Here is a 21,992-nt window from a genome sequence, read left to right as displayed (position 1 = left end):
GTCCCGTATTGTATTCAACAAGACTTCTAATGTTAAAATAAATAACAATGGGGATAGCGGACAACCTTGTCTTGTTCCTTTTTCAATACTAAAATCTGTAGTCAAACTTCCATTAAGAATAATTTGTGCCATTTGTTGTTGATAAATTGCTGCAACTGCCTGTATAAACTGATCCCCAAAGTCCATTTTTCTTAAAGTCTTTAATAGAAAGTTCCAATCCACTCCATCAAAGGCCTTCTCCGCATCCAAAAACACCAGCACTGCAGAGATCTGTTTATTCTTCTCAAGATATTCCAATAAGTCTATTATTTGTCTTACATTACCCTTCATGTATCTGCTTTCTATAAATCCTGCTTGATCATGATGAATCACCTCTTGAATAACTGGCATTAACCTGTTGGCTAATACTTTTGCAAAGATTTTGTAGTCATTATTCAGAAGAGATATTGGTCTGAAATTCTCAGGTTTTTTAGGACCTGCTTGCTCTTTCGGTATCAATGAAATATAAGCTGCTTTCCATGAGGGAGGTATTTTAACCCCTTGTATACTGCAAAATAAGTCTTTGAGGTATTCAACCATTTCTGCTTGTAAAGTTTTATAATACACCGCAGTTAAACCATCCGTCCCTGATGCTTTAGCTGTTTTCAGTTGTTTAATTGCGGCAATAATCTCCTCAACTGTTATTGGTTGACTCATTCTTTCCTTTTGTTCACTAGATATTTTCATAACCCTTCTTTCTTCTAAGTATTTGTCTATAAGTCCAGTTTTTATATCATCTTTAGCATATAATTTGATATAATAGTCTAAGAAAGCTTCTTTAATTAATTTTTGTTGAAAAATATCCTTTCCTCCACTCTCAACGCTACCAATAATCCGTGTACTCTGTCGTTTCCTCAATGTGTAGGCCAACCATCTGCCCGGTTTATTAGCATTGCAAAATGTATTATGTTTCGCAAATTGTAAGTTAATTGCTGTTTGTTCTGCCATAAGCATATGAAATTGATGTTTCAAGAGTTTTATAGCTCCTCGTATTCTTTCATCTGTTGGATTTTTTATAAGTAACTGTTCTTTTTTCTTTATCTCTGCTTCCATTTCAAGTCTTTTCTTTTGTCGATTTAATTTTAATTTGTGTTTATATAAATGAGTACCCCTCTCATATATACCTTACTCGCGTCCCACACAATTTCAATAGGGGTACCCTTATTCAAATTCATTTCAAAAAATTCTTTCATTTGCTTTTTAAGTTCATTTACATTCTTTTCATATCTAAACAAGTTTTCATTTTCTCTCCATGATCTTCTCTCAGTCTTTCCCATTTCAATTTCTATCCATACTGGGCTATGGTCAGTTAGAGTCCTTGGAAAAATCTTTGTTTTTTTTTTTTGTTTTAACAAGTAAATCAGATGATAATAAAATAAAATCAATCCTAGAGAAGGATCTGTGCCTGTCTGAGAAGAAAGTAAAGTCCAAATCTTTTGGGTTATGTATTCTCCAAATATCTTTTAATTCCAAATCTTCTTTCATATTAAAAAAAGTCTGCGGTAGTCTGATCCTTGACTTTGCCAAACTCTTTTTATCTATTTTGGGATCAATTACTCCATTCAAGTCTCCCATGATTAGAATAGATCTATAATCCCATTGCAATATTTTAAAGTGCAATGTCTTATAAAAATTTTCTTGTTGTTGATTAGGAGCATAAATTCCAATCACCAAAATTGGACCATTTTCTGTATAAATTTCAATTGCTATAAATCTCCCACAATCATCTGCTTCTATAATTTTAGCTGACAGTCTTTTATTTACGTAAATAACTACGCCATTCTTTTTTTCCAAATTTGAAGCTATAAATTGTGTTCCTAATCTAGAGTTTACTAAGTATTTTTGATCTTGTATTCGAATATGAGTTTCTTGTAAACAAATAATATCATTATTAAATTGTCTCAAATAATTAAATAATTTCTTCCTTTTCTGTGGTGAATTTAATCCGTTCACATTCCAAGATAGAAACTTAATTGTCATCTGGAGCCTCTTGAAGCGATAAGAACATCTGCTGAAGACTTTCTTCCAGGTTGATAGTCTTCGGCTTAGCTCCTCCCATGGCTTCACATGCTTGTGTATTGCCCTTAGCTCCCTTCTTGTCTTGCTGTGGCTTGGACCTTCCCTGTTGTTGTTTTTCTTTAATTTGCTTATAAGCTGCTCGAGTTATACTCTGCTCTTTAGCTTCACACATCCGGGCTAGGTCCAAAGCCACTTCTCTTGTATTCTTGGGTAGTCCAGTTACAGTTTCCAGAGGGAGATCTAACGGGCTCATCAAGAAATCCCCCTGTAGCTCCCTGCAGTTCCATTGCCTCCCTCTCTGTCTGTTTACACTGCTCTTCAGTCTCTTGTTCAAACTGTTTCTCCTTATCACTCTCCTTTATCTCCAACACTGAAGATGTACATGGGGATGTTGAACCTGTTTTAAAAACTGTAGAATAAAATTCTTCCGCGTCCTCAACAGTATTTAATCAATATCTTTCTCCTTCAAACCTCAATATTATGCCAGTTGGAGCATCCCACCTAAATGGGATGTTTTGTTTCTTTAGCTCAGTCACCAAAAATCCAAAATCCTTTCTGTCTTTTAACATCTTAGGCGGCAACTCTTTATAAACTCCAATTTCCTTTCCATCCACTTGCACAGCAGAAACAAAGGACCTTTGCAAAATATCATTTTTTATTCTTCTATCTGTAAAATATATCACCACATCTCTAGGCAGTTGTCTTTGTTTAGCCACCCAAGAATTCACTCTATAGACTTTGTCCATCTTGCAAAAAAATCTCTTCAGGGCTGATCTTTAACATCACAGCTAAAGCATCAGCACAGATCTTTCTCAGGTCTTCTCTGCTATTCTCTCTTATACCTCTAAGTCTTATAGCAAATTCCATACATCTAAATTGCATCATTGTCATCTCATTTTCAATCCTTTGCATTTTATTATCAGCATTAAAGATTTTATGATCCGCCTCCTTCATTTTGCTATCTACTTCTAATCTAAGTTCCTCCACTTTTTTATCAGTTTGCACAACTGCATCTGACAGGCCAGTCACCACTGTCATTAACTTTTTAGTCACCTTATCATATTTTTCTTGAACCACCTCTTTGATTTCTTTAATCTCCTGCTTAATTTCCTGTTGAGATTTTTTAAATTTTTCATCCACGTTTTCATCTTGCCTCATCAAAGCCTGAGCAATAAACTCTTTTAAATTTTCAAGATCAATCTCCTTTCTCTGGCTCTGCTGACTAGGAGGCTGTTGTTGCCGCTTGTGCGTGGGAGATCCCCCCCCTGCTGCCTTCACTTCTTGCTTTGTCTGTTTTGAGGCCATTCTGCCACGTAGTCTAACTTTTTCAAAGAAGGAAGTCTTTTTTCCCTTTCTTCCTCCACAGAATCCTCTAAAAAATTCCCCCAGGTTTAGTCAAATTGAAGATAAAGTTAAGTCAGAATCAGGCTTGCTTAAAGAAAATTTCCCTTTCTCTTCACTTGTTGCAGTCAGTATTACTTGGTAGCGTATTGAAATGACTATGCAAATCCACTTTCGCTTTCAGCTTTCACTAAGAATGAAGCCGGGCACCATTTTCAGGAAACTTTCAATCTTTCACTTAAATTTAATCACAGGGCAACACAAATACTTGCTGTTTTGAAGTTCAAGTCCCGATTTCACCCTGTTCTTTTGAAAAATACTCTTTGTTTTCACTTGCAAGGCTGGTCCCGCCGTCTTGTTCTACGATGTGTAGAATTGCCTTTGAAGTCTGAAACCTCGGTGAGCTGGATAGGGAGCCTCGCCTGTTTCCTCCCCAGAAGCAAAAAAAGCAGTCTGGGGGCTTCGCAGGGGCTCTACCTAATCTCGCCGGCTCTTCTCTCGATTCCTTAAGGATTCGGAGTTATCCAAGCCGCTTCTCCTTTCTCGAAGCGGCTCTTTACAGGTGACGGGGCTGGCGGTCCGAAAAAAGACCGCCTGGCGGCGACGGGAGCCAAACCGGACACCTCTTTTTGTCGGCTTGGGCTTTATGTGCTCGATGTGCTTCATCTAGAGCTTTTCGGGTTACTGCCCAAGTCCCTCGTAACTGTTCAATCGAATCAATCAAAGAGGGGTTTTGTGGGTTATCTTGGGGTAGCTCTGGGATTGGCACAAATTCTTGGCCAGAAGCAACTTTGAATGAAGTGAATCCTGTGCTGCTATGTATGGAGTTATTATACGCCACCTCCGCAAATGGCAATAAATCCACCCAGTTATCTTGCTGATAATTTATGTAACATCTTAGATACTGTTCTAACACGGAATTGGTTCTCTCACAAGCCCCATTTGTCTGGGGGTGGTGGGCGGAGCTTAACCCCTGGGCAGAGCCTATCAACATCAGAAACTCCTTCCAAAAGTTGGAGGTAAATTGTACACCCCTGTCTGAGATTATACGTTTCGGAGCACCATGTAACCTATACATATGTTGAATAAACATTTTTGCCAGGGTTTTAGCTAATGGGATCTTAGGTCATGGGATGAAATGCACTTGTTTGGAAAACAAATCAGTTACTGCCCATATCAGCTGTACATTTCCACCCCAGACCACGCCAATGATGCCCTCGAAGTGATGTCCCAGTGTCTGGAGGCCGTGCGGGTCTGGATGGGGAGGAACAGGCTTCGGCTCAACCCTTCCAAGTCCGAGTGGCTGTGGATGCCGGCGTCCCGGTATAGCCAGCTGGTGCCATCGCTGGCTATTGGGGGCGAGTCACTGACCCCCACAGAGGGGGCTCGCAACTTGGGCGTCCTCCTGGACACACGGCTGTCTTTAGAAGAGCATATGACGGCCGTGGCCAGGGGGGCTTTTTATCAGGTTCGCCTGATACGCCAGTTGCGCCCCTTTCTGGATCGGGACTCCTTGTGCACAGTCACTCATGCCTTGGTTACGTCACGCCTGGACTACTGTAACGCTCTCTACATGGGGCTCCCCCTGAGGAGCACCCGGAGGCTCCAGCTGGTGCAGAATGCGGCCGCGCGGGTGATTATGGGAGCGACGTGATGCTCCCACGTAACACCTCTCCTGCGCGAGCTGCATTGGCTCCCGGTGGTCTTCCGGGTGCGCTTTAAGGTGTTGGTTCTCATCTTTAAAGCGCTCCATTGCTTAGGGCCAGGGTATTTGCGAGACCGCCTGCTGCTACCGATAACCTCCCACCGGCCAATACGCTCTCACAGACAGGGCCTCCTCGGGGTGCCGTCCGTCAGGCAATGTCAGCTGGCGGCCCCCAGGGGGCGAGCCTTCTCTGTGGGGGCACCCGCCCTGTGGAATGAGCTGCCTCCTGGAATACGATTGATCCCGGACCTCCGGACCTTCCGTAAAGCCCTGAAGACGTTTTTATTTCATCAAGCCGGCCTAGCCTAAATGGTTTTTTAATTGGGATTTTAAATTTTATGGATTTGGGGTTTTAAATTTGGGTAGCCAATGATTTAATTCTTTTAATTATCTTAACTTTTGCATTTGTATGTTTTTTAATTTTGGCTGTTCACCGCCCTGAGTCCCTTCTGGGAGAAGGGCGGTATACAAATTAAATTAATAATAATAATAATAATAATAATAATAATAATAATAATAATAATAATAATAATAATAATAATAATAATATGACTGTGCACTCCCCACTATCCGGCAGGTTCCATTTTGGTGTAGTTTTCTTGTTTAGTTTGGGTTTTCTTGCTTTGTTCATTGAGTTTCAGAGTGACTAGAATTGCCTAGACCCTTTACTTTTTCTTTTCGTAATTCATATAGTTTACATTTGATACATACATAGTTTGGGTCTTCTGTGGGCATAAGCTGAAACATAATGACACATTTTACAAGTCACTTTAGCGTCAGTCTCTATTTTCATGACTTTTTGTTTGTTTGTTAAAAAAAATCTAAAAATAAAATATTTTCCCTGTTGTGAAGTATCTACTTATGATAGTTTACAAGAGTTCTTGGCCTTTTGTTCTGTGTCTTGAAAAATATATGACTATCTTCCATGTTTTAAGTATCTTTCTCTTTTTTGTGATTCTTTTTATTTTTGTCATCTTGGATCATTAGGAATGTAAAAATTTCTAAAGAATTAAAATAAACTTTTTTTCAAATATTTAGTTGAAAAAAGAAATTGAAACAGCTAAAAGAATTGAATTTTTTAAAAATTTAAAATGATTTAAAAATGAAAACAATTTAAAATTAAAATATTTATGTTGAAAAAAGATTAAAATTTGAATAAAGAATTGAAAATTTGATTTTTAAAAAAAAAAATTAAAAAGTTTTTTAAAAAAATTCAGAGATTTTAAAAATGTAAGAATTTACAAGAGTTCTTGACCCTTTATGAAGTAATATGCACTTATATTTTGTTGGAAATCTCAGGCTGTTTTCTAGGAGATACTTTGCTCTTAAACCTCAACTCCCTGCCTTGAAAGTTTATCCCTTTCCTCCCTGTCCACAAGTGTTTTGTACTTATCATTTTTCCCTGCTTTCTTGCCCTTTGGTTGCTTGGCCATTGCTGGGGCCACTGCCATTCCTCTATCATCTATATTATCAAACCAATTAATCAGAATAGAGATGGAAGGGACTATTCAAATCAGGTAAACTGAATCCTGAATCTCTTGTAACATCTTATATTTAACTCATGGCTTTTCCCCTCGCTATACAAATGTATGTTTTGCCACTGTTTAAATGTTTCTTCATTTGCCAAAACTGATGTCTGAATCAAAAACATGATTCTAGGCAAAACATTCATCTTTATCACAATAATTCTCCCCAACAATAACAGTTATGCAGGTAGTCCTCGAGTTACTAATGTAATGGAGCCTGCCAATTAAATTTGTAACCTGAGGATTCGTTGAAGTGAATCACGTAAAATGAACATGAAAATGCCTTGCTTTCACCCACATATTCACTAATCAAATGCACAGGTCGTTAAGTGCACATAAAGTATCTCATGAAGGGGAAAGCCATTGGGGGCCTAGTGCAGGGAAAAGACCACTGCGTCCAGCCACCAAAGGCCTCTCCCCACCCACTGAGAGATCACATGCTGCTATTCCCACACCTTGGTGTCCCAAGCTGCTTGGGCCTTTCCTCCTCACTTGGTCACCAACCCATAAGTTCTGACTCCACATTTAAGAACCCTGCGGTGCCATGCTCGCCTCCTGCTCAGCCTTGAGTGTCAGAGCCCTTGTTCAGCCAGGTGGAGAAGCATCAGGGTGGCCTCTGTCATTCCCTGCTGAGCCCCACCCTCTCTCACAAGTGGGAGCTGTCCTGCTCTGCCGCTTGGCCACCCAGATTTCCCAAATTTGCACCACTGCGGAGCTGGAGAACTTGGGGTGCCACCCCCTGCTTTCCTCGCTTGCCAAAAGCACTCCTTAAAAATTGCAAGAGGGGTTTCCAAACAAACCTGCTTTCCAGCTCTGTTGTGTTTCTCCCTGCAGCTCAAGATGCTCTTCTTTCATTGGAGAAATGGAAAAGCTGGGTTGCAAACGGAAGAAGTGTGCAGGAAAACACAAAAACTTAGTGGGGCTAAAAAAAAGGAAAATCATCCTTTCAAACTTCACAAGATCTTACTTTCTTCTCGCAAGAAGTTGGAAGGTCTGATTTTACTTTTTTTTTTTAGCCCCATGTTTTTTTTTTTTAATTTTCCCTGCACGTTTCTTTATTTTGCAACCCAGCTTTTCCATTTCTCCAGTGAAAGAAGAGCATCTTGAGCTACAGGGAGAAACGCCATGGAGCTGGAAAGCATGTTTGTTTGGAAACCCCTCTTGCAATTTTTAAGGAGTGATTTTTGGCAAGCAAGGGAAGTGTGCCAAGATTTCCAGCTTTGCAGCTGCACAATTTGTGAAATCCGGGTGGGTTCAGTATTCTAGTAAACAGCAGGGCAAGGCCACACCTGCTTGTGAGAGAGGCTGGGGCTCAGCAGGGAAGGAGACAGTCTGGACCGGCGCTTCTCCGCCTGCCATGCAGGAGACGAGCCTGTGAAGCACGGGTCTCTCAGGCATGACACCAAAGGAGCATGTTGAGAACATCTCCGTGGTCGTTCCTAAGTGCGAACAACTGATATGCTGCAAATTACATAACTTTTGGACCCAGTCGTAAGTACTTTTGGTGGGGATGTTGTAATTTCAAATGGTCGCTAAGTTGGCAAATCCAGAAAAAGAAACTCCTGGGTCATTATTTTACCAAGAGTATAATCTTTACTGAATAAATCCACATTGGCACAGAAGAAGCGAAACCAGCTCTGGGCTTCCCGTGCAAATGTATGCATACTTCATTCCCCCTTTTCACATGGGCCATCTACAGTCCATTATGTCTACCAATCACTTTTGTTCATTTTGTTATGGGAACCAGCCAACCATGCTGGAACATCTGCTCGGGGTGTCCTTGAGGGGGGAGCATTGTCTCATGGGAACCAATGTTGCTTGGATGCCATTACCTCCACACTTGCATTCCAATACAACCCCCTCTTCTTTGTTAAGCTGCAAGCGAAGCGGAATATAGGTGAAAGTTCAAGGCAGCCTTGACAGAACTGTCATAACTCGAGGATTACCTCTAGTTTTTCCATTCATAGCATGTTTTTTTTAACTTTATTCAAAGTTTTAATATAATTATTTGAAGTAACATACAGTTCATATTTGTCATAGTGTTAAATATCTGCAGTTTTGTTTCTTAGTTCATAAAATGCAACTACACTTTCCTCCTTACTATTTCCAAGTTTGACATCCCAGATAAGAAACACATCTTGATTACATAAATTTGGACTTGAAATTAGTAAGGATGAATATGAAGGTCATCAACTTGAATGATGAGCATAAACTTGGATAAATATTGTGTTAAAATATTGTCTCCAAAGTCTAATTGATATCTAGTCATTTCCTTAATTACTATATTCTTTATATAAAAGCAGTTGTCATACGTAATAAATGTATGATCGTCTGATTGAAAGTGTTGGATTCCAGTCCTTCTCAACTTAATGATGTTTAAGATGTCAATGTGCAGTTTATCTTTTTGCTATGTTGATTGGTCCTATTGTATATTCATACATTTTACATTTCAAGTTCCAACTACATTTCTGCTTCTGCAGGTAGGTGTTTTCTTTTCCTGCATGGCAACATCTGCAGTAAGACTGTCAACCATTCCGTTGGCGTATGCAGCAAAAGAAACTCCTGGGACATTCTTTTACTAAGATTATAGTAAGATTACTAAGATTATAGAAACTCCAGGGACCAATTCAGAGGCTGGGTGGTTTTGTGCCCCCCTTCCTGTTTTCAGCAAGTTGGTAATTGGCAGGGCTACTTGACCAAATGGGATAAATTGGTGGTAGAAATTTGCAAAGCCGAGGAAACTAACTGTCTCATGGTATGAGAGGGCTTCCACTCTAATATTGTCTTCACTTTTTCTGGGTCCATCTCCACCCCTCCTTTGAGATTCGATATCCAAATAGTCTAGGCAGGTTTTGTGGAAGTTGCACTTAGACAGATTTGCATAGAGCTGGGCTTTTTGTAATTTTTGAATACCGCTCTGACCAGTTTCCCATGCTCATCTAGGATCATAGTGTAGATTAATATATCATTCAGGTACACCAAGACCCCTTGGTAGAGGTCCTCATGCAGGAACTTATTTATCAGCTGCATGAACAAGGCAGGTGCTCCCAGCAGCCCAAATGGCACTACCCAAAACTGTTAGCAACGCAGGGGGGCATTTTCCATTCGTTCTCCTCCCTTATCCTTACTCGGTAATATGCCTCTCTTAAGTCCAGTTTAGTGAAGATCCTCTCTTTGGCCAGATAGCTTAACATGTCCCTCATTAGTAGGAAGGGGTACATATTCTCTATGCAAATACAGTTTAAGTCCCTGTAACCTACACACAATCTAAGGGACCCATCCTTCTCCTTGAAGAGCACAGGGGCAGACATCCTTGACTTTGCCAGCTGAATGAACCCCTCTCTGTGTATAAACTCCCGGAGCTCTTCCATGCATCTCCCTGGATATTATCAAGTACATTAGGTAACTTGACCCCTGGCATGATTTCGATCACACAGTTTGTGGGTCTGTGGGGTGGGAGTGCGTCTGATTCCTTTTTGCTAAACACCTTCACTATGTTGCGGTATTGCCGTAGAATCAGTGGCTCTAACTCATCGCCTCCCTTTCGTGTATTAGTGGTTTCTGCTTTTACTTCCCTAGCTGTAGGCGCATGGCTGGTTCTTGACCCTTTCACTAGCCCCTGCTGGTCAGTGGCTTTCCTTCACACCTGCCACTTGTCTTCACCCCAGTTCACATCCAGGTTCCACTTTTTCCACCATGTTAACCCCAGGACCATGGCTTTGGTCATCCCGGGGACTACAATGAAGTGAATCGTCACTATGTGAGTTCCAGCTTTGATCTTTACCAGTCAGGCAGGTTGCTTGCACTCCGCTGGTTATTGAGCCATCCAACTGGGAAAATGCCATAGGCTGTCTCAGTTTTCTTAGCCTCATCCCTAGCCTTTCTGCTCTCTGGGGGCAAATCAAATACCTCGTGCAACCTGAGTCCAATAGGGCAATGAGAACCCACCTTTACTCCCGAGGACACCAAAATCTCCATCGTGGCCATCATAGGGCTGATGGTGCCACTTACCATCGGGTCATCTTCCCCTTCACTGTTCACTCTCATAGAAGACTGGGCCCATTCTGGTGGAGGTCGGAGTTCCCTCCTCCTTCTGGACTGAGAACTCCCTGATCACCTGCCCCATGCACGCCTTCTCCTTCAGCTTCATTGGAGGGGGGGTTCTCTTGGGCTGGTTTGGCGGTGGAGGAGCAGATGTAGGTCACAGTGCAAGACTCTTGGCTGCTCAATGGCCCTCCTTTTCACAGCAGAAGCAAGCTCCTGGGCTTTGGCGAGGTTTCCCCCTGACCATGGGCACAGCCCTCCTGCCATGTCTAGGAGCTGATCACTTTTCAGGTGCTCTCTGAAGTCGGCTTTCTTGCACAGTGTGATCGCAGTACTCCATGAAATTGATTTCTACTTAAGTGGCCACTCGGTACCATGTCCGCAAATTGTGTGGCACTCCTCAGGGTAGACAGCTGTGATACTTATATATCGCTTCACTTAGCCCTCTCTAAGTGGTTTGCAGAGTCAGCATATTGCCCTCAACAATATGGGTCCTCATTTTACTCACCTCGGAAGGATGGAAGGCTGAGTCAACCTTGAGCCTGGTAAGATTCAAACTGTCAAATTGCAAGCAGTAGCAGAAATAGCTTGCAGTATTGCATTCTAACCACTGCATCACCATAACTCATATAACTCCTTGTTTAGTCCCTCTAGGAATGGGTAAGCCAGCATGCGCTTGAACCAATCTCTCAGGTGGCCAGGCAGGCTGTAGAAGTCTTGGATGTATTCCATCACTGGCTGGTTATCTTGCTTCAGGGTGCGGATGTGGACTTCTGCATGTCAAGCCACCTGCTGTGGCCCGCCGGCAGCCAGCAGAGCTGATAACAGACAGTGAGGAGGTTGGGGAGGAACATGGGCCAGTCCTGGGGGCTGGGGAAAACTTGGACGAGGGCTCTGCATCAGAGGCAGAGGGGGCCAAGGCCATCTTATAGTTATATGCTGCCTACGGAGTCTGATATCAGCGAGGCAGAAGAACAGCAGGAGCCTGTTCCCAGTGTGCACAGAGCTGCCAGAAGACAAGAACAATTAAGAAAACAGGGTCAACTTGGGAGTAGGGCTTGGAGATGATTGGCCCCTCCCATAAGACATAAAAGAGGAGTGAATGGGTAATTGCAGGTAGCAATTAGTTCATCTGGTTGATTCAAGCTTTGAAAAGTTCTGTTTGATTTTGTGCCACGTTTGGCCTTGCCCTGCATTTGGCAATTAGTTCTCTGGCAGCATTCCAAGGGAGATAAGGTGGGTGTTTATAAACATTCCCCTGAAAGACTGTTTGTTAAGCCTTGCGGATGTGAATGACAATAATTCACAGCCGTGTAAATAAAAGGGGTTTTACCGGGACTAAGATTGTGCTTTATACTTTCTAAGGAACCTAGGTCAGAATACCACCATGGGATCATCAAACCACTCTCGTAGGATCTTCATAAGGACATCCAGGCTATTCAGCTTTGGAGCCTCACCACCATGTAGGGACATCAGCCACCCTGAAGTGCTCCCTTCCAAATTAGCTATGACGGCATGAACCTGGGCTGCATTGTCTGTATATATACCTCTGAAATGCTCCACATGGTGCCACACTTGAGGCAGGAAATGGGACAGGTTGTCTGGATACTTATCAAAGCAGAGTATCTGTGAGGTGGCCATTCTTCTTGCACCAGGACATACCCAGGCGGCAGCCCTACCGCTCCCACCAGCACCGGTGCAGGGACCCCAGCTGACCCTGGAGTTGCTGGGACTGCTTGCTGTCACGCTGGGGGCAGGGTGGCAGATTTAGCTGTTGTCACCTCTTGCACAGGGGTCTAGCCGCACATGTTAGAGTTGGCACCATTGGCTCCAAGAAAGAGGGAAATGGGATAGTTGATGCCACTAGTGATTTCACTCCTCCTGTCCTGGTTTCTATTGCCTTGGTCCAGGCAATGTAGCCATTTGAATCTCCAAGCTGCCAAGCTTCTCCCTCATCTGCACCATTGATGGACTGTGGGTAGTGACTGGGAACTTCCATTCAGTGGGCTCGTCCCACTTGGCTGGCTTCCTCACCTTCCACTTGCTCTCTCAGACCACATTTACCTCTGAGATCACTTAAGGGGTCTTCAGCTTCTGCCGCCTTGTCCATGTTCGTCACCCATCAGGTCTTGAGTCCCTGATACGGGGCACCCATTCTCTCATGCTCATTGGCTGCTGCTTGAGCTTCTCAGCCTTCTGTGCGTGCGCCCACTGGTTGCTCCCCTGCTCCAGCTTGTAACATTGCCAGAGCCTCTCAGGCTGGGAGTTCTCCCGGTTTCTTCTTTTCCTCCGATTCCTTCTCTGCTGTCGACATCTCAGGTTGTTGGCCTCCTGGTGACATGCAGGTGGCTAGTACTGGGAGAACCGGCTTAATGTCAACTGTCCCATTGGCATATGCAGCAAAAAAAAAAAACCCACCTGGGACATTATTTTACCAAGAGTATAACTACTGATGAGATCCATATAGATACAGTAAGAAGCAAAGCCGGTTCTGAGGTTTTGGTGCGAAAGATAGGTTAGTTAAAATTCCCCTTTTTCCTCCTTGGGCCTGTTGTGGCCCCGCCCTCCGAGCCTATCTCATCGGAGGAAGAAGGCTCCGAACATGAAGAAGAGGAGTCGGCCAGGGCTCCCTCTCCAGGCCCCTCCCCTCTGGCACTGCCTCAAGTGCCGGCCGAGGAAGAGGAGATTAGCCAGAAGCCAGGTGTCTCCGATGAGAGCGAGGGAGGTGATCTGTCGTTCCTGGATCCACGCCAACAAAGGCGTGATAAACGGTTGCAGCAGTTAAGGAGGCGTGCCAGGGATTATAACTGAGTCACTGGACCACACCCCAGAGACTATATAAGAGAGTGTGGTGGCCATTTAAGACTCTGTGACGAACAAAAACTAACTCTGGCTAGTCACTTGAACAACGCTTAAAGCTGCCGAAAGGTTTCTTGTTTGGAACTGGACTATTTATAAAATGTATGTATTTCTGTTTATCTGGTGAAGGGATATTCCATTTATTGAAGTAAAAGCACTTGGCAGTCGGTGCTCGTACTGCTGCCAAGTTTCTGATAACAACCTGTGTGCGTGCCAAGTGCTTTCTTAACCCTCGGCTGGCTGTGTTTGTGTGTGTGTGGAGACGGGGATAGAACAGGGCCATCCCATGTCCATTGTCAAGAGCCTTGATGGTACAGTGGTCTAAGCACCCTGTTATTAACACAGCTACCTGCAATTACTGCTGGTTCGAATCTCTCCAAGGCTCAAGGTTGACTCAGCCTTCCATCCTTTCTAAGGTAGGTGAAATGAGGACCCAGTTTGTGGGGGCAATAAGCTGACTTTGTATAAAATATACAAAAGTATGAAGGCTATTGCTTAACGCATTGTAAGCTGCCCTGAGTCTCCGGAGAAGGGCGGCATATAAATCAAATTAAAAAAAAAAATGTCCATCAATCCAGTTCAATCATTTTGTTTTGGGAAACAGTCTGCGTCTCTCGAAAGGTTCCCATCAGGCAACCTTGAAGTGTAGGGATTTTCCCAGGCTTCAAATGGCTCACATAAATTCCTTACCTCCCTTCCAGCTCCCCATACATTCCAATCATCCCTCCACTTTCCCTCTCCCTTAATCTCTGTTGCCAGGTTGTGAGTAGAGGAGTATTACAAATCAGAACATTTTAATCTTGCCACATCGTTAACATTGTTAATGCTCCAAAATTCCTCAATTCTTCTTGAGAATTGGAGCCCCATCCCACTTGAGGGGCCTATCATCTGACAATATCACACTTTGGGTGATCTTGTTGGAAAAAATTAGCATATAATCCTGGTATTTTTCAGTCTAAGAATCTGCCTGTAGTGATGAGACAATCTACTTGGAAATCCCATATATTTTCCAATCCAAGTATTTAAAATTCCCTATAGTTAAGATTTGGGAAAGTTGTAACTGGCTTTATCTTTATTCAGAATTCTTCATTAAAGAACCTATTCAGCACTACCTTTTGACTTCTTGAAGTATTCTTAGCTCTGCAGTCCCATAACCACTTTTATGAGAGAAAAAAGAGTTTATTTGAAAGCATGCATACTCTTTGTAGAACACATGCATCTCCTTGATCAATTGGCAGTGAAGAGAATGAAGAAAGTGGTATGGCAGTTAAAATGTCCCCAAGATAATCTTATATTGATAAATTGTTATTAAGCCTTATTTTGCACAGTGATTGTTATTGTATTGCTGATGATTTCTTTGTATGAAAAGCAATGACTAATGGACTTGAGAAATTTTTCATATCATTTTGAAGCACATTTCTGGAATCAATTGCCATAAAATGGTTATTGGCTCAGTCAATAGTTTTACCTGTTCTTTGAGAAATAGCTTTGGACCTGCAGTTCATAATGTAATTTTTATCTGTCCTGAAGGTTTGTTGTTGAATTATGTGAACCCATACAAGTAAAACAACTGGATATTGCTAATCATGAATTATTCTCATCTACTCCCAAGGATTTTTTGGTGTCTATCAGTGACAGGTATGTTTCATGATAAGAATACAATTGTAGAATTTATTGTCACAAAGTTTAGTGAAACTGAAAGTCATTTTTAGTATTTGTAATTTCATAATTTTTACAATGTTTATGATTTTAGCAGAGAAATGTAGCATGCTTATTTAAAGTTTAATATTCAGATTTTTTTTTCACAAGTTCACATTTACAGTTCTTTTTTTTTTTTTTTGAAGAAAAAAATTGAATCCTTTACAAGGGAATAAGACTTCAGCTAGTTTTTATTATGGTTACACTGAACTGTTTTTTAAAAATAATAAATTTAGGCTAACGGGCTGCCTTAAGTGCTTTCCATTTTAATTTCACATAATTATATCAGATGTGGCTTGCCTTCAACACAAAAAAAATGCCAATACAAAATACTAATGAGTAACTTTAATGCAAGAATAGGAAGAACCAATACCTGGAGAAAAAGCAACTGGCCTGTATGGAAGTGGTGAAAGAGATAATAGAGGTGACAGAGTAGTACCATGTTTCCCCAAAAATAAGAACCTGTTTTATATTTTTTTGAACTCCGAAATAAGCGCTTGGGCTTATTTTCGGGGAGGTCTTATGTTGGGGCGCATGGAGGAAACCAGAGGAAATGGCGGGGACCGGCTGTGCATGTGTTTAAATATTTTTGGGGGGGCGGTTATTTTATTGCATGCACTCAAAAGCCCATTTGGGCTTATTAGGGGATGTCTTATTTTAGGGGAAACAGGAGAAACGGAGATTTTGCTGAAGGACAGGAACTTTATGTAATGAACTCATTTTACAAGAAAAAAAGCTAGCAGAAAATGGATATGGAAGAGTCCATTTGGGCTGGACAAGCGAAATTGACTATATCATGTCAAGTGATAAAACCATATTCTGCAATTGTCATCAATCGTTTTAACATTGGAAATGACCATGGAATGGTACAAGCTAAAGTGAAGATAGACGGTTAAAAGGAATGTATGAAAATGATAGACATCACAAAAAATAAAAATAAAGAGTGATAAACTGTTAGAGGAGAACAGGAATTTTGAGATTAATCTGTCAAATCGCTTTGCTCTATTGCAAAATTTGGAAGAGATGAACATTATGGACCAAAATGAACAAATAGTCAAAAACATCCTTGAATCTGCTACATCTATAGCACTGCTGGAAAAGATTTTTGTACAGTCAAAAATCTCTGATGAAACTATTGATTTAATGAAAACATGATGGACAATGAATAATCCCGCAAGTTTCACTAATAAACTGGAGTACGTTGAACTATGAAAGACCATAAGAAAATGTATCCAAGAAGAAATGCGTCACTTTAATGTGAAGCTTGTGAAAAAGGCAATTGAAGGAAACAAAGGGATTAATAGAGTAACATGCAAACTTATAAATACAAGACAGAAGGTTTTTGCATTAAAATATAAAGATGGCTCTGTGTGTAGAACAAGACAGGAAATGTTAGAAATATTTGGAAAATTTTATTCAGAGCTATACAAAGATCAAGATCACTCAAAAGTAACAACACCCACGAAAGAGGAAATGTCAGATATTCTAGTGGAGGAAGTATCAAGTGCCATAAAATCAATAAAAAATGGCAAAGCTTCAGGAAATGATTGCATTATGTCACAAGTGTTTCCAGGATTGCTGTGGCTATCTGCCTACTCACAAACAGTATGGTTTTAATCAAGCCATCTACTGTTGCCAATTACCTGCAAACCTTCCCCGCCCTAGTTAATTGCAGGTTAACTCCCTATATAAGCAAGGACCTTTTGCTTGCTACTTGGGCCTAGTCTTCTAGGCCTAAATGCACAGCTCCTGCAGGAAGCTTGGTGCAACGCCGCAGATGGGAGAAGAATGCAGATAAGGACTCCAGACATCGTTACAGAGAGACTCCCACGGATGCTTGCCTTTTGCTGTTTTGTAGCACGCAAGCTATCATCGGGACTGCTGTTGCTGGACCTTTTTCCTCCCACAAGCTTCAAGCAATGTTTGCTGTTTGAACTGTTTTTAAATCACTTCAGGTGATTTTCAGCTGTGAAGCTCGTGCTGCTCCCATTATGATTGCCTTGATGATGTATTGACGCCGAAGCTGCTTACCTTCATGCTAGCTTTATTCTTTTGTGAACTGTTTCGGTATTGTGGAGAGGGATCTAGGGAGATAGCCTTGCTTCACATATCCAGATAAGACTTTGTTTTAATGTGCTTTCTTAAAGACATAGTGCTTTTTAAATGTTTTAAAGTAAATTATATTTTTACACAAGACGCCTCTGTCAGAATTATTTCAGTCTCAGTGTGTTTACTCATGAGCTGGTTCACGGTCCGGGGTACCCCTCAACCCCATTTCATCACAGTTGGTAGCAGAGGATGGTTTAACGAACTTACGCTCATGTGGTAACACGTTAGACTGGAATGTCTGCAGTTGAATAGATGTTGACTAGGGCAGCAGCAGCAGCAAAAAGTATGAAGTCACAAACTGGACTGTCTGGGGCTCAGGCCAAAAATGTTTTGGCTGAAAAACCTCAAACTCTAATTGACTTAGAGAATAGTGGAGCTGTAAGTTTTGGAGCAGAGGCCTCAACTGCTGAAGGGCCTACGATAGTGAATAAACCATCATCACCTAAAGAAGTAGAGACTGGAAGAACGCCACTTCAGGTCTTGAAAACAAATACAGAGGTGGATGATGAGTTTAGGAAGGCAATCCTTCAGTTTTTAGGTTTGCCCACAGTAAGTCAGAACCCGACTGCTGATTCTAGTGGATTATTAAAGAATCCAGCCGCGAAAGGAAAGAACATCGAAGTCCTAGAAAACACCGGATCGGTAAGAGACTTTCAATCTTTTCCTAAAACCCCCACCTCAGACCATAAGTGGAGAATGGGGGATAACAGACTGCCTGATTCGAATGTTCCTGCTTCTTTGTTAAATCAGCATGGCCAAGTTGATATTGCACCACCTGCTGTTGAAGCCATCATAGATCAGGCCATAAAGACTTTTAGCTCCCTTGATGACATCAGTGACTTCTGCTAAAAGTTTAAGAGACTCTCATGTTGAGCGTAAGGTTGCAAGTGTGATAGAAACTTTGGCAACCATTTTAGGCGATGGTTTGCAGGCACCATCGGCTCAACAAATAGTAGCTGCACATACCAAAGCACCCCTGATGTCTGCGACTAATTCAGCGCACGCCACGAGTGGGATATATCCATCCGTGATGACATCGGCATCCAGGATGGTTCGGGAGGCTGCCTCAACTGAAGATAGGAATTTGGGAGCGCGTCCAAAAATTCCTAGAGATGTGCACCAGAGAGGACCCTCGAGTTTTTGTGATCAAGCCAGGATGAGCTTTGCATCCGCACAACGTGAAGTTTTAATCCCTCCCATTGGGGAGGAACGACCGTCAGAATGCCAGATGGAAGACACTGTGTTGTGTGCTTCCATTCCAATGCCTTATTGCCCATTCCAGGACGGACCACATTTTGAACATCAATTAATGTCTGTTTCCATGTTTAATAATGTACAGGTCCTTCCTCCTAATTTTAAAAGTTTAAGTGTGGATGGAGGAAATTTCAAGGAATGGGTTAAAAGTATTCAAGTAATTTTAATGAAAGAAAATGTTTTATCGTTGTTGTTAAAACCCCCACCTAGACCATGGTCCTTAGAAGTTGATCTTTTACATCATAAGGCCTTTTGTATTTTATTGATGTCTATTGACCCTGCATTATATCCCAGTATACCTTGTAACCTGACCATAACAGAAGTTTGGGTGAAACTGCATAAGCTATTTTGTTCAAAAAGCTCCCACGTTACAAACAGAGTTTATAGGGAGTTCTATTCCGCAAGGTTGAAGGCGGGAGTAGATATTAATGAACACTTATGTGAGTTAAACAGGTTAAGGCAGGAATTGATGTTGAGGGGGGAAACAGTGTCTGAACAAACCCTCATTACTGTTATACTCAATTCCCTTGATCCTAGCTGGGATAATTTTATATCGCAACTGGATAATGTTAGTTGTAATAACTTATCTTTAGAAGTGTTATCTGGCAGACTGATTGCTGAAGATAACTTGTGAAAATGCAGGGCGGCTTTTCACAAAAAGGAAAAACCTTTAAGAAGGTCCGATAGTTCAAATAGAGCATATGCTATCGGAGAATGCTTCAATTGTGGTTCAAGAGAACATTATAGAAGGGATTGCCCACATAATGTGAATGCTAGGGCATGCTCAAAGGTACCTTCTGATAATAAATGTAAAAGGAGGCCATTACCTCCTGGTAGAAAGCCAAGTGTAGATGTTCCTAACCACAGAAGGGGTAAAAAGCCAAATAGAGGCAACAAAGGGAACAATCCCAGGTTTAGTGATAGCTCTGTAGGTATAGTGGAAACTACTGAGTCAGAGCTTACAAGGAAACAGCGAGAGCAACTATGGTTAATGGACAGTGGAGCCAGTAACCATGTTGTCAGTGACCGAAGGTTGTTTGTTAATATGAGAAGGCATCAATCCATGGTCAAAGTTGCAAACGGTAAAAAGGTCAATGTTGTTGGCATTGGAGATGTTTATATTCCTGGGATAGGAAAGATTCATGGAGCATTGTACGTACCAGAGATAGATCACAATTTGCTAAGCCTAATGAGGATATGTGAGAACCCTAGAATGGAGATTCTGTTCTCAGGAGGAACAGCTGTGATCAAAAACAACAAATGTGTGATTGGGGAGGTTTGGAAGATAGGTGGCTTGCCTTATTATTCCCCCAATACGAATGCTGAGTCCTGCAGTGATAGCAATTATACTATCTCATTTGGTAGTAACAATGAATCACAGTTAGAACTAGGTGATGAGGATCAAGACTTTCACCAGAGGAAGCCTTGTAAAGACAAATGTAAAGTTAATAAAAAGTTTTTAAATTTTAACTTAGAGTCAGATAATAGGGAACCTGAAAATGCTAATGCAATTGCTACAGGTGAGCCGCTGCATAATGAATGTGCTCACTTGATGCATCGTAGATTAGGTCATGTGAGTTTTCCTATAGTGAAAAAGGTAACCGAACACTCAAGGGGAACCAAGATTAATGATTGTAACACATTTCTAGACTGTTCAATTTGTAGGAGCGCAAAATTGAAGGTGAAATCTGTGCCCAAGAGGTCTCAGAGGTACTCTGAACACCCGTTTCAGCTCGTCCACATGGATTTGGTGGGTCCATTCGCACCTTCCGTGGGTAAGAGACGGTACTTTCTTACCATAATAGACGACCATAGCAGATTTGGATTCCTTTTTCCCCTAATGTCCAAGAGTGAAATGTTGACTAAGTTTAAGGAATTTTGTAACTTAGTCCAGAACCAGCACCAGGTCAGAGTTAAGAAGATCTTAACTGACAGGGGGACTGAATTTAATTCCAGGCAGTTCTCCAGCTGGTTGAGGAGTAAGGGCATAGTCCACTTACGCACCGCGCCTTACTCTAAGTTTCAAAATGGCGTTGCATAACAGCACAGCAACGTATTACAAACAATGATGCGGTGCGCCCTAGAGGATTCCAGATTAAACTTCGCGTATTGGGTAGAAGCAGTTAGATACGCGAATTACACCCTGAACTGTGTGTGGTCTAACGTGGTGCAGAAGACCCCATACGAGGTGCTATACAGCCATAAGCCTAGCTTGGCACACCTCCACGTTTTCGGGGTGATGGCCGATGTTCATGTCCCGAAGGAGCTCAGGAGAAAGGGAGACCCAATCTCTGTTAAACTGAGATTCGTTGGTTATGAGCAGGGCTCCAAGGCATTTAGGTTTGCCTACCCTAACAGGAAATTAATGATATCAAGGTCTGCCACTTTTCACGAAGGGGCCAATTGGAGTAAAATCCATGCCAATGAGATCCTTACTCAGAACCCTTCCCGTAGTTGTCATAGGCGAGCGGAGGATGTATCGGAGAACCTACCCGAGGATAGGGATACATCTGGTTCTGGGAAGCGTGCATCCCAGGCACCCTTGAAAGGGGTATTGAAGCGTAAAATGGGGGTAGCCAGGAAGGATAGGCACCCAGCTTCTGAGACGCATAGTGATAGTCACGAGATAGATGACTCATCGGACAACTCTGATGTAAGTGACTCTCCTAAAGGCAGACCAGTTAGGATTACCAGGGGCAATAAGCCTAAGAGGTACAACAACTTTGTTACCTCAGTCGACCAGGTTTTGGCCACCCCTCAGAGATATGAGGATGTGTTGGCCTTACCTGACCATGAACGACAGAAGTGGCTGGCCGCTATGGATACAGAATTAGATAGCCTGAGAAGGCTCAATGTATTCATGCCAACAAGATTGCCCAAGGACAAGAGGGTGATCGGCACCAGGTGGCTTTTCAAGCAAAAGCCCATTGAAGGTGGGGGCTTTATAAGGCGAGACTAGTGGCGCAGGGATTTTCGCAGAGATTCCCTGACGATTATGAGGACACCTTCTCGCCCACGGTACGCCCTGAGAGCGTGAGAACAGCTCTCACCATCGCTACCATGCGAGGCGAACATGTACACCAGTTCGATATTCAGACTGCGTACCTGCACGCCTAGTTAGACAAAGAGCTGTACGTGAGGATTCCTCAGGGAGTAAGCCATCGGGAAGACGATGTGTGGTTGTTGAACAAGAGCCTATACGGCTTAAAACAATCTGGTAAACGATGGTACGAGTGTCTCACAAAAAGCCTGATTGAGATGGGCTTTTTACCATCGTCGGCTGACAAGTGTGTTTTTGTCAAGGAAGATCAGGGCATTAGGGAAACAGTACTGTTGTACGTCGATGACATACTATATATTTGCAGATCAGAGAACAGGCATAAGAAGTTCTCTGAGGA

At 42.2% G+C, this 21,992-nt stretch overlaps 1 protein-coding gene across 1 annotated transcript in view; it reads left to right on the top strand.

Annotated features, from left to right (window-relative positions):
- The window catches only part of SUCO (SUN domain containing ossification factor), a 257,495-nt gene that overhangs the window by 96,643 nt on the left and 138,860 nt on the right, over positions 1 to 21,992 (top strand). Inside the window, exon 10 of the mRNA XM_070940885.1 lies at positions 15,064 to 15,171. Coding sequence (XP_070796986.1) covers positions 15,064 to 15,171 — 108 coding nt within the window. The remainder of the gene's footprint in view (positions 1 to 15,063; positions 15,172 to 21,992) is intronic.

The sequence above is a fragment of the Pituophis catenifer genome, unplaced genomic scaffold (genome assembly GCF_029215685.1).
Source record: "Pituophis catenifer annectens isolate HBS135680 unplaced genomic scaffold, rPitCat1.0.hap2 SCAF_3, whole genome shotgun sequence".
NCBI lineage: Eukaryota > Metazoa > Chordata > Lepidosauria > Squamata > Colubridae > Pituophis > Pituophis catenifer.
Note: the sequence above shows the minus strand (reverse complement) of the source record. Positions and strands in the feature narration are given on the sequence as shown.